The following is a 14,246-nucleotide window of genomic DNA, read 5'->3' as shown; positions in this document are numbered from 1 at the left end:
AGGTAATAGTCTGCGGCGTTGCCTAGAGGTAAATTATTATTGATACAAAGTCAAATTTATTATGCTTTTACGCAGAAAACGTATTAACGTATAGGCTTAAAAAGTGTTCGTTTGGTATATCCCGACCTGGGCCCGACCTACCCAAAATATACTGCCGACTCGGAGCGCTTATCTAAATTTGATACTTATTATTTGTAAAGTAAATGCTCTAAAATGGAACAAAGCTGTTTGAAGTTGAAAAAGAAGTTGAAAATAAGAAAATCTGCATTTGACGTCCCATGATATCCTATTCGTATAGTTGGGTGATCTAGAGCAATTCCGTGACCGTGGAGAGCGAAGGTTCGTTTCTCAGTGGATTTGTCTTCTATGAAGGTTAATTAAAAAATTTAGCGTGGGTGCCCCTAGCGAAAGTGTGGGCGGAATCCGTGAGAGCCCGAAATCCAAAATGGCCGCCGTCAGCCATTAAAAGAATTATTTTTCAATGGTTTGGCCCACAATGCTGTTCAGTATATGTTTTCTGGTTTTTTTTTGGGTCGAGGAATTCATATCTGATGTAGATTTTATGATATGACTAACTTTTGATCGTCAAATTCAAGATGGCCGCCGATTTACAGCTCAGAAAGGTTAAATTGTAACATTTATCGTATAGCCTTTATAATAGGCTCTAATTAAAGTTCTCATCATGCCAAGTTGAGTGATTGACTCTAAAAACTCCCAGTAATAATGATTTGACCTATTTTTGACCTTAAAATCCAAGATGGCCGCCGATTTTCAGCTTAGAAAGGTCAAATTTTCACATTTGTCGTAGAGCTTTCATAATAGGCTCTAATTCAAGCTCTCAACATGCCGAGTTGAGTGATGGACACCAAAAACTACAAGTAATAATGATTTGACCTGTTTTTTACCTTAAAATCCAAGATGGCCGCCGATTTTCAGCTGAGAAAGGTAAAAATTTCAAATTCGTCGTATAGCCTTCATAATAATTATACTCTAATTAGAGCTCTGAGTAGTCGTAGAGTCTTCATAATAGTCTCTAATGAATACCCATTCTGGCACATACATAAACCTCCGAACACCTACATATACATATATATATTCACATTTGAATGAGTTTAGTCTATATTGGTTTCAGGTCTACGTGTGTTTTGCTCTACACCCTATCAACAATGAATGAATACCGCATCAAAGATATTTATATATATTAGAAAGAAACATTATTCTATGAGACTAGTGCATAGATCACCTATAACACTAGTTGCTTGTTACTTACAGCAAAATCATCCCCTAACAATGTCTACTGATATGTGGGGCAAGCCGTATCTACAGGGCCTAAGTCGCCCGATACTATCGTCCAAGCTATTGCAAGGTAAACATGGTAAATAGGAAAGTTTACAAACAAAAACGAAAAACTGGTCAGGACTTGACAAATATGGTGATTTTTACAACATTTCTTCAAGGTAATATAGGTCTAGAAGTCATTTAATACATGCATCACATGTTACATTATATCTCAATCTCATCTTCAGACAAGCTTGAAAAGGCTCAATGTTCAAGTAAACCACCAAGTTCTGAAAGTGATGATGAGACAGAGGGGCAATTGGCGCCCAAACGCCCGCGTTCATCTGTGCGTGGACCTCTCCACAAAAAACTAAATGTGTATGGCGCATGCAGGGTGTGGACCACGGAGTAAGCTGTTCATATTCAACGCACACTCAGCATAGCGCTCTTTTAAGAGCCACACAGTCCTCGTAAAAGATGGGGAGCTGAAGGATCGTCTCATACAGCTTGTTGAGTCCACGTCAGCACTGCATGTCAGATGCTTTCGCAACTTGATATCATGTACTACCATGTCTGCTTCGCGTCCACATCATGACCTGAATGCGCCATACACATTTCGTTTTGTCGTGGAGAGGCCCACACACAGATGAACGCAGGTGCTTGGTTGCCAATGGTCCCTCTGTCCCCTGGTGGTTGACTTGGACACTGAGCAATATCACTTTCTTTGATTTTGCGCGCACTGTCAGGTCTTTTCAAGCTTGTCTGGAGATATAACATGTCTGATAAGCATGCAATGACTTCTAATCCCACATTTCCATGAAGTAGTGTTTTAAACATAACCAAAATTGTTAAGTCCTGACTAGTATTTGGTTTTTGTTTGTTTTAACTCCGTACAATTATATATACTGAATATCCTCCGCTCTGAGAACCATAAGGTTGTGATGCCTCGTTGTATAAGATATAAATACACACAGAGTGCTCCAGGGCACTCCGCGACAAACCGAAATGTGGCGCATTCAGGGTGTGGACACGGAGCACCCGACTAAAGCGCGGGGTATAAGCTTCAGAATCAACACACACTACTCAGTATGGCTCTCCTTTAAGCGCCACATAGTCTTCATAGAAGATGGGGAGCTAAGGGATCGTCTTACACAGCCTCTTGAGTCGGCACTGTCGGATCCTTTTGCAAATGATATCATGTACCAACAAGCCTGTTGCTTGAAGCACGTCAATCACACACAATTAGAGTTAGATGGTGTAATGCATCTTCAGAAGGTGTGTCTCTCAGAGCCAAGAAATTTGTTCTTTAGATATGTGGATGGATTCGATCCTTCACCGAGCACGAGATCCGTTAACGAGGCCCTCTTATTCCCTCTGTTACTCCTGTTACATTGCCTGTCATAGTATCGATCTTGATGTCGTCAGTGTAGACGATAACAGTGGCTGGCTTGCTGTCTGCAATCTCCTGCGGGCAGGTTGCTGATGCTTCAAAGATCATTAGAGTCCAGTGATCTTGAAGTCAGCATAGTTGATGCAGACACGACTCTTGCGTAGAGTTCCACCAGATCTTTACTCCTCGTCATACAAGTGACATTGATGCCCAGGTTGATAACAGTGGTGGTGATCTATTCAGTGCTGTGATCATGGAGGCCCGACTGAATATGGAATGGTTGAGATCGGCAGTTTTCTCTTAGGCTGTTTTAGCCAAGTCGACAGCTTTACTCACAACTCACAGAGATCTTCGTCTTCTTCAAGATGATCGATATGAAGTGGCCAGGCGACAGTAGATCTGTCTTTGATCTTCTGAGACAGCCGCTGTGACAGCTGCTCATTACTGATACCAAGTGATGAAATGGCAGCCTCAGTGTCATCACCTCTTCCCCCAATATCATAGACCCACTCACTCTTGTTCTTCTCTTGTCTCTTGATACTCATTAATAAGCATTGAGTAGGTCCTTGAGATTGGACGATTTACACACCCACTGCATAGCCATAGTCACTATGCATAGCATAGTCATGCGTTTGTAGTCTGGTATATAAAGAGGGGCTGCAGTGAATGGATCCTGTACTCAGTGAAGATGATCGAATCCACGTGTTGAAAGAACAAATTCTTTACCTCTGCGAAACGATTCCTCAGCTCCCCATCTTTTACGAGGACTGTGTGGCTCTTTAAGGAGCGCCATGTTGAGTGTGTGTGTTGATTATGAACAGCTTACCCATGGTCTATTCGGGTGCTTCAGATCCACACCCTGCATGCATCATACACATTTAGTTTTTTCGTGGAGAGTTCCACGCACAGATGCGGGCGCTTGGGTGCCAATGATCCCTGTCTCATCATCACTTTCAGAACTTGGTGGTTTACTTGAACACTGAGCCTTTACAAGCTTGTCTGAAGATGATATTGAGATATAATGTAACATGTGATGCATGTAATGACTTCTAGACCCATATTACTTTGACGAGCTGTTGTAAAAATCACCATATGTGTCAAGTTCTGACAAGTTTTACGTTTTTGTTTGTAAACTCTCCCATTACCATGTTTACCTTGGACGATAGTATCAGACGACTTAGGCCCTACACGGCTTGCCACATTTCAGTAGACATTGTTAGGGGATGATTTTGCTGTAGGTAACAAGCAAGCAGTGTTGTAGGTGATCTATGCAAAAGTCTCATAGAATATGTTTCTTTCTAAATGTTAATAAATATCTTTGATGCTGCATTCATTCATTATTGATAGGGTGCAGAGCAAAACACACGTAGACCGGAAACCAATATATAGACTAAACTCATTTAAATAATGTGAATATATACATGTTTGTATGTGCAGGGGTGTGTGTGTGCCAGAATGGGATATTCATTAGAGGCTATTATGAAGACTCTACAACTACTCAGAGCTCTAATTAGAGTATATTATGAAGGCTATACGACGAATTTGACATTTTTACCTTTCTCAGCTGAAAATCGGCGGCCATCTTGGATTTGAAGGTCAAAAACAGGTCAAATCATTGTTACTTGTAGTTTTTAGTGTCCATCACTCAACTCGGCATGTTGAGAGCTTGAATTAAAGCCTATTATGAAGGCTCTACGACAAATGTGAAAATTTGACCTTTCTGAGCTGAAAATCGGCGGCCATCTTGGATTTGAAGGTCAAAAATAGGTCAAATCATTATCACTGGTAGTTTTTAGAGACAATCACTCAAGTTGGCACGATGAGAACTTTAATTAGATCCTATTATGAAGGTTATAGGACAAATGTGACCATTTAACCTTTCTTAGCTGTAAATCGGCGGCCATCTTGGATTTGAAGGTCAAAAGTTGGTCATATCATAAAATCGACATCAGATATGAATTCCTCGACCCCAAAAACCTCAGAAAACATATACTGAACAGCATTGTAGGCCAAACCATTGAAAAAAATAATTTTTTAAATGGCCGACGGCGGCCATTTTGGATTTCGGGCTCTCACGGATTCCGCCCACACTTTCGCGAGGGCACCCCTGCTAAATTTTTTATTAACCTTCATAGAAGACAAATCCACTGAGAAACGAACCTTCGCTCTCCACGGTCACGGAATTGCTCTAGATCACCCAACTAGTATAATTATCTTTTAGTATTTGCAAACAGGTAAGATTGACCCCCTCGAAAAAAATCTCGACCTTCTACTACAATCTTTTTTATGAACCAAACAATGTTTTAGGCTTTATGATCGTGTATGTCGGAGTGCAGTGCCATTTTAACTAAATAAAAATTCCTTTGAAACTGAAGGAAAAAGGCGAGCAAAGGAATGTCCAAGAAGATAGCCTTTCAAGTTGAATAAAAATGATTCCTACGGTTAGATTGAATGTAGGGATATCCCGGATATGCTGATGTATTGGTGTTAAAATAAATTATACTTACGCCATTATGAAGAGCGTTTTCTAAACCCCCGCTTTAGTCATCAGCATGAGTGGGTTATAAATAGTTTATCAGTTTGATAGTAGCATGCTCATCACCTCCAGGGGGTGGGGAATCCCTCAATCATGCCCCCACTTTTACTTTTACACAAAGTAAATGTTTAGGGCAAAAATTCAGGCAATGTTTTTAGATTTTGCCCTTTAAAAATAATACATTCAATGGAATAACGAACAACGAAGAAAAAAAACCTCTTGTATTCGTCTAAGAAAATTCTTCAATTAATTTCTGACTGTTCATGCACTTGTAAAGCAGTGTTGTAGTCGAGTCCTGATAATCCGAGTCCGAGTCCGAGTCCGAGTCCTTGGTGTCCGAGTCCAAGTCCGAGTCCGAGTCCCTGCCAATATCTGATGTCCGAGTCCGAGTCCGAGTCCTCAATGTTCGAGTCCGAGTCCGAGTCCGAGTCCTTATGTATCAAATTCAACCCCCGGGGTTTTCACCAATATTTTGTCAACGTAGGCCTATACTTAACCAGAATTTTAGTCTATATTATTTTCTTGTAAATACATAATTTGCTAGTCCCACCTAGCATGCCTAGTATTGTTTTTGGGCTGTGCAATAATTATGTGGAGCCCGGGGAGGGGTGAAATTGCAAAAAATGCTTATCCCTTCTCGGCCTGCCAAAAATCGCCCCCCCCCCCCCTCCCGGCCTGCCACAAATCTTTGCACCCCCTTTTGCATATGCCATATTTTGGGATTCCAATTTACAAACCTTAAATGGTTTATATTATGATTATGTTGCGAGCGCAGAGCAGGGAAATTTGCATATGCATGGAAATAAGAAAATATTTCCATGGCATAGGCCTATGTAAGCGTTTCCGTCGTTTCCGTACTGTATACGCCTTTTAGAGCGCTTTAGGTGCCCCATAATGCCTACAATTGCTTGTTCCCCCCTCTCGGTTTGCCAAAAATGGCTTCCACCCATCCCTTTCGAAAAATTCTTACCCCCAATTTTACCTTCCCCCCAATGCTCATAATTTTTGCTCAGCCCCTTAGGTAGCATACCTTGGAAACAGATTAATCACAGATTCACAGTAACTTATTAGGCGTGTGTTTTAAAGAGGCAAAAGATGCATTATGACAATACCAAACTTCAGGTGCCAAACGAAGGGGTGTTGGATCTGGCTGTAGGCCTAAGCAGTATTATTCCAGGGATGGGGGGGTCACTCACGTACATGTGAAGGTGGTACGGGTATGTGCGGCGGTCAAGGGTCCCTTGTTCAGGCTCTCCGGCAGTTCCTTAAGACCCACATTTGCATCATGCTCCATCAGTTCATTGAGCCGAACACTCTGAAAATGGTATCTCTTTAGCTCAAATCTGGAAACATTTTGAATTTGTTAGCTCCAATACCTATAATTTCACCCAATTTTAGTTCACAGACCTCCACAAAAATGTTGAAATTTCAGTTCATCATTTTGACCACAAAGTTCGGCGCAACACACCCCTACCAAAATTTAACTTGAGTGCCCCATCCCAGGGTATTATTATTCATGTAGGCCTACATTCTATACTTGTGTCTAACAAAGCAGTCATGTCAAAACAAATGATTATGATTAAAATCCATTTATAAAGATATAACTGAAAGCAATCTTGCCTTTTAGTTGTACTTTTATTTACAAACTGAATTTATTTGCATGCAAAATAACTTAAATTAATCACGTGATGTGATCATTGATCAAGCAAGGAAGTTTACAATGAACGAAAATGAAAGACCTAAAAAGACCCTATTTTACCGGACTCGAGGAGGATTCGGAGCCGAGTCCCCGAGTCCTTGGGGTCCGAGTCCGAGTCCGAGTCCGAATCATTAGCTCCCGAGTCCAAGTCCGAGTCCGAGTCCTTGAAAAAAGGACTCGAGTCCGGACTCGAGTCCGAGTCCGAGTCCCGAGTCCTCCAACACTGTTGTAAAGTAACATGTATGTCATTTACTATTATTTATAGCTGTTTATTTTCAAACAAATTCTGCGTGCATTCAGTCTAATCAGGTTATGATAATATTGATGTCTGTCAACGTTTGTACCCTAAAGGACCATTGCCACTCTAGTATTCTAGAATACGTTGGTGCAATGATGCTCCAAAGCCGACCTACATTTTTCCATGCACCCAATATAAAATGGATACGATATCGCCATTTTTGACGATTGGATTCGCAGATTGGATTAACACGTAAGCATGAAATATTCAGAAACAATTATAAGTGTTATGCGTTGCCAAAGCAACATTATTTTCCTCTGGAAATTATGCTGTTCTAAAACCAATAGAGCTCGACAACGACTCCACTGCAAGGATGTTGTTTTGTTTTTTAATTTGTAATTGAATTTCAATCTATAAGATTAAAAAAATGTTAATCTAATTCAAATTAGTTCAATTTTAATCTATTACCCAGTGGGCACACCTGACGTTGAAATCACGTTGAAATTTCGACGTCGAAATCAATTTCGACGTTGAAATCAGGTTGAAATCACGTTGTATTTGCACTGGGATTTCAACTTGATGGAGTTCAACTTGATGGAGTTCAACCTGATTTCAACCTAGAGGTTAGTTGAAATCAGGTTGAAATCAGGTTGAAATCAGGTTAGGTTGAAACTTCGACGTTGTATCAACGTTGATTCGACGTCGAAATCCTAACCTGTGCCCACTAGCTCCCACTGGGTTAGATTTAAGACTTTTTGACTACACTTAGATTTGTCCCTCATCGCAATCTAATAGATTAAGGTTTAAAGTCCGCCTGCTTGATCCTTGCACCCTCTTGCAACCAACAGTTTGTCAACAAAACATCTTAATCATGTTAATGGGGAAGGGGCGGCCATCGGTGCATACCTCATTCATTGTCATGATGGGTTAGTGGCCAAACTAATTAGTCTAAACGTGCTAAAACACGTGTGCGGAATAGCGTAGGCCTATATGGGATCAGAGGATGATTTAAGGAAGCCCCATCATGCACTGTAAAACTGCCACTTTACTTTTCGAGTCGCATTGAACTCTGTGCAAAAGATGTTGTTTTAGAATTGCCGTGTGTCATTATTACTTGGTCGATTTCAGATCTAAAGTGATGTATGCATGAAGGATAATTCACACCTTCTGTAGATAACATAAAATGTGAAATCGACCAACTTTTTGAAGGTGTATTTATTGTAAATATATCTGTCCAAATTCAAATTTAACCATGCACGTGTGTATGCAGTGGGCGGGCAGTGGTGTCATGTTCACTCACACAGCTGTGCTAACCGCAAGACTTGCTGGGAAGTGCTTAAATCATCCTCTGATATGGGATTAACGGATCTATGAATGTCGCTTCATATGATTTGAAAACAAAGAAATGTGTCGCTTCCTTGTTCATGAGAAACCAGATAGAAACTAACTAGCTCAAAAGGTGTCGGCTCTTGAACACAGTTGTACTTTGTTATCAAACCAGGGATATGGGACACGCTCCGTATAGACCACTTGACATCAATGTTTATCAACAAAGGCGAGGGATTGGTCTTTCGATTTGCTCGAACGAACCGCTTCACAGTTCAATGGCTTTCTTGTACCATATAGAGGCCTTGCATTCTTTTATCGATTGGCTCCAAACAAAGGATTTGAACCGGTGTCCTTCACCGTAGTTATGGCGGAGTGCAGTCCATTCAATCAAATGTTGTCATCAACCTATTCGATCGTAGTGCAGGGTTATATGAGCGAGACGAACTGTCACGGTAGATTGCAATCATGCTTTTGTTGAATGCATTTGAGTAGTCCGCCATATTTACGGGATGATACGTCACATGCAAGGCCTCTATGAAATGTGGTGGGAGATTTAAAATACACACGCCCTGAGCAAACTACGATGCGCACGCACAATGCAGGGCAAAGAACAATGGAAAGTGCCATAATGCGTGCGCATACTGCCGGGTAATGACGTCACATGTCAAGTGGTCTATAGCTGCAGGATTTGGCAGTTTGCTCTACCTTTCCTAATTACTTATTTTATGTGTGCAACTTGTTCCTGCAAACTTATTAAAAAAGAATTGTACTCATGTTTGTGGCACTTTGGTACGAAATCCAGAAGGAATTCGCTGTAAATGAAAATATAATTGAAAAGAGCGGATTCTGTGGATTATAAAAAGAATTTGCGTATAATGCTTGTACCAAACTAGACTGTGCCATAAAAATATGTTATTATTAGTCATGATGAACCCATTTCGTTGAACTCAAAATTATACTGATGTTTATTAAAATTAAAGTATTCAATAGTAAAATGGTCATAAAGAGTTAAAAATATCAGATGATTAGTGACAATAAAAGTAATTGAATGCAACATTATCTTGCATAATTATAATGGCTCACTTTAATACTGAACAATTCTGATTTTGGAATCTACCAGTTTATTGATAGCGAACCCCGAAAATCCGACTATGGACTTTGAAATTTAAGCAGAACTTTACCCCGGGACTTTGCTCTCTAAAAACACACTGTCAAGCATACTTGTTTATCAGTCCATTAACCACAAGTACTAAGCATGGTATAGTACAAGACGCGCTAGATGTTTGATGAGAGATTAACTTTCGCGTCAACACAAAAGCGCCGCAAATACCACAGATAGTTGTGTACGGTGTAGTTAATGGTAATGGCGCGGGCCCGGAAGATTTAAACCATAGCGAGATATGGGCGACCAATCACAAGGCAGATCCATTTAAAGATGCATTACATCATGGCCAATTTTAGTTAGGCCAGAAATTGGCCTAACTCTCCATAGAGTCCCGTGTTAAAAATCTTAACCGCAAGGCAAAGTCAGTAGTCCACTTGGGAAGCTAACAAACAGAGGGAGTGCGGTGACTGAAAAGATCCCCATGTCTGGGCAAACAAACACTTTTTTTTTTGGCCTCACCTTGTAGGCCTACGCTAGTCTACTTTGGTAGACCATTTTAATTTATCATGCCTCTAATCATGCTAATCCCTCTGAACATGGAAAGGCCACCAATCCTGTTCTGATCCAACAGCTATAATAGCTATCCAATAATTTTTTTTTTAAGCCTTTTCTCTGGCAGTAACGGGAGCAGTAATTAGGGATGTGTTATCACGGTTTTATAGTAGGCCTACATGGAATGGTATGAATAAAAAGCAGTCTACTTGACATGCGAATGAACATGAAAAGTGAGTATCGCACGAGTATGTCGTTGTGAACTGAATACTGGGACTGAATATCACATTAGTGTGCTCATGAAATGTAATGATAAAGCCGTATTCCGAAATAAAATTTAGGAAAGACTTTCTAATTAATACACACATGTTGTCTGCATTCATCTGCCTACTTTTATAAACATAACAGTTGATAGATTAACATTAATTAACAGGTCGTAATTTAATTTCCTGGTAGTATTTAATTGAACGCACCTCATCTCTACGGCACTGTTCCTTAATCCCAATGCTTAGTACACTCAAACATGAACCTTGATAAGTTTTGGGTACACAAACTGATGTTCCACAACTTGAGGTTAAATATATGAGCTTTGCTTGTTAAATGGGGGTTATGAACTATGCCGCTGGGGTGAGAGTGAATATGGTTCATAGTGTAGTGTTTCATTTAGCATGTCTGACGCGATCATTATGAATGTTCACATGTCGACCCCACTCTTATTTTAAAGCCGTTCTCACTTCTTCTTATTGGACAGCCGTAGGCCTACACTTAATGCTTAATAACTTAATAAAATTACTATATAACTTTTCTCAAATTGGCCCCCTCATGACTGCTCTAGATCCACTGAACACCCCCATGATATAGCATTGCCTAACAATAGTAACCGAAATTGTAAATTGAGCTTTATTTCTTCTATTTAAAACCAATCCGCTTGTTTCAAAGAAGACAATTCTACCCAAACGGTTACATTTCAGCACATCACACCAAAGCTTCTATTGGTCGTTTCATTCCTTTTTTAAAGGATTTTTTTATGCTCTGCGTACTGGATATGTATACGCTGAAGTTCAGCAAGAGCTCTCAAATATCGAAAGCTAGCCTATAGCTCAAGAACCACTGAACCAATACTACGTTAAAGTACAACAAAGGCATAAAAATCTCAAATATTTTGGCGGCCATCATCGGGGGGAGAGGGGGTGGGTGGGGGTGGGGGTGACCGTAGTGCAATTATAAACATCTCAAAAAAAGTACCTAACCCCCCTTAAATAATGACCATTATTCAAAAACGGGTGATTATATTACAAATCTGTAAAATGCGCTGGAAGCAGAATTTATTTCTGCACATTTTGACACCTCATGTCTAAAAATAAATTTGGCTAAATATTGACGTCGCATCGTACATTTAAATCAATGTAGCCCAAGACTTGAAAGTTGCAGTAAATTCTGTTGATTTTGCATTCAGTGTAATGCAAAGAAATCTGTGTAATGTTATCTGAGTGTTTTTGTATTGTACAAATTTGTATGTACGTGCAACTTTCAAATCTGGACCTCACTACATTAAATTGACCGGTGTTTTATTGTTTTTTGGGCTATCGTATCAAATGAGGTGTCAAAATGCGCAGAAATAAATTCTGCTTCCAACGCATTTTACGGATTTGTAATATATACAATAGTCCCTTTTGAATAATGACCATTGTTTAAGGGGGTTAGTTCCCGGGGGATTAGTTACTTTTTTTTGAGATGTTGAACCCGGGACCACCAATTGCAGTTGAAAGTGTTTTGATCGTCTATAATGATGGGATAAAGGAAATTAAGGGATCCAAAATGAGCGTTTATTGCGTTTCGACAGTATTTTTTGTGGGACATGAGAGCACCTCAGACCTATCGAATTGCATTTTGAATACGAAGCATGTCTTTCTGATAACAAATAATTTTCATTTTTTTTAAATCACAATATAATACAGTCCTCGAAGTAAATTATATAAATCTAATGATATATCTATATGATCATCGGCTTTTCATCCCACCTACATACACTTAAGTATAAATCATCAGATTTATAAAGTTTACTTCAAGTACTGTTAAATATCAAAAATATCAATTTTTAATGATTTGCCATAAAATGTGTATTAAATTGCGAATTTCAAAAAATCAAAATTATTTGATATCAGAATGACATTCTTCATATTCAGAATGCAATTCGATATGTCTGATGTGCTCTAATCATCTAATGTCCCAAAATAAATACTGTCCAAACGTTCATACCCCAGCCCTTAAGTAAGATATTTAATTATAGCATTGGGCTATCGTACCAGATCCATATCCCTGATTAGATCTTCAGTATACTTCCCTTACAGTTATGACAATGTGTTTGAACAGATTATATTCTGATAAAGGTTGACATTTGACAACAAGTTTTTGACATGTTATTTTGCTAGAAGATGATTAAGCATGTTAAGTCCGTCCCAGATTAAATTTGATCCAAAGAAAGCGTGTTGAGAACTTGATACCGTGCACCAATGAATGAATATACATTTATTATGTGTTTCACAGAACACCATATTACTAGTAGATATCTACTACGTAATATGATGTATTTTAATAGACTTAGCACATATTTGAGAATTATTCCTGTTTCTCTCAATACAGGCCAGCATGTTATAGTGAAATAGAGTGAGTGCATAAATGGGCCTATACACTACAAAAATTCATTCCAAAAGAGTACCGGTAAATGTCACTCCAAAAGAGTGAGATGTCCATTATTTAAGGAGCCATAAGGGGGTGTGCAATTATCAGCCAGTGGATTTTCAAACGGCGTGCACAAATGCTTTCCCCCATCCCGGCCTGTCAAACATTGCTTGTCCCTCGGCATGCCAAAAAACTTTGCCCCCTCCCCCTTTGTATACTAAATGTATGGGCAGGAAAATTGGTAGATTTAAGCGTTTCCGTATCCCTACTGTTTTCCTAAATCTATTAGCGCGTTTTATTTAAAAGGCGGCCCGTGAATCTGGCCAAAATGTTCTTGACCTCCACCAATTTTTTACCCTCTTAAGGGCTCATATTTATTGCACAGCCCATGCAGTATAAATACTCACTCTTTTCATTATGTATACATAATAATTAGTTTTAAGATTGTGTTGGGATTTGCCCGAGTCTGGTCCCGTCAGGATCCAAGCAAGTAAACAAACAAACAAATAAACAAACAAACAAGCACAGATATATCCGCTTCAATTTGAAATACTTAATATACGCAAGCTTTTGCAATCACACTTCGGTATTAAAAGTCGATACTTGGGTAGGTCAAACCAGAGAAGCCACTGTAGTATTTTTTTTCTTATCTTACAATTGGATTTATCCAATCTACTTAAACAAAACTTGAAATAATCTTACCTTTATAGAAAATTCCAAATAAAATGAGAGAAAATATATAAAATTCCATGGCTGCAGGTAGGTGATATATCCGTATTAAGTTCCAAACATTTTGTTCTGTGTTAAAATAAACTGAATGTCTAAAACTAACTACTTGACTGCCAAATAGATCTGAAAAATCTCTTACTCATCCACTTTTCCTTTTAGTTCAAGTCACACACAGGTGTAATTAATAGTGTTGATGGTGTATTTGTGGTAGAGATTGTAGTCTAACTAGTACTTCCTGCCCCTAACGAGTACTTTGAAGTTAAGTCAGTGTTATCATACCCACGATTTGGCGCCCAATTGGGCGACTTTTAAACGAGTCCCTCCCGACTTTTTATAAGTTATGTGTTCTTATTTCATCTTGATTGTTCTAACAAGACAAAAAAAGTCATTTCCGTAATTTGGGCTGCAAATGTTTGGCAACCCGGTGTAAAACATGGTTAAGTTGATACTATAGCGATCACAATGCTCCAATTGCCAGATACATAGTTCAGTAACTTCGATACATTACTCACATCATCTAAGTTGCCCCCAAGATATGAAGGATGAGTTTTTACATACCCAATCCAAACAAAAGGCATTCTATGAATGCATAAATAGGTTGAGTAGATTGATCATGTTAGTCATGTTAATGTCATAGGTCCATATGATAGTGTTAAGTGGGTCCTGAACGGTGATTCATATAATACGCCCATCAGTAGGGCCTATTTG

At 39.2% G+C, this 14,246-nt stretch overlaps 1 protein-coding gene across 2 annotated transcripts in view; it reads right to left on the bottom strand.

Moving 5' to 3' along the window:
* LOC140170457 (fibroblast growth factor receptor 2-like) overlaps positions 1-13,647 on the bottom strand; it is a 93,825-nt gene extending 80,178 nt beyond the window's left edge. For both annotated transcript variants that reach the window (XM_072193822.1, XM_072193823.1), the window contains exon 1: positions 13,512-13,647. In XM_072193822.1, the coding sequence (XP_072049923.1) occupies positions 13,512-13,560 (49 nt within the window). In that variant the 5' untranslated portion in view covers positions 13,561-13,647. The remainder of the gene's footprint in view (positions 1-13,511) is intronic.
* Positions 13,648-14,246: the final 599 nt, after the last annotated feature.

The sequence above is a fragment of the Amphiura filiformis genome, chromosome 14, assembly GCF_039555335.1.
Source record: "Amphiura filiformis chromosome 14, Afil_fr2py, whole genome shotgun sequence".
In the NCBI taxonomy this organism is placed as follows: Eukaryota; Metazoa; Echinodermata; class Ophiuroidea; order Amphilepidida; family Amphiuridae; genus Amphiura; species Amphiura filiformis.
The sequence above is the reverse complement of the archived record's forward strand: the minus strand, read 5'-3'. Positions and strand labels throughout refer to the sequence as shown.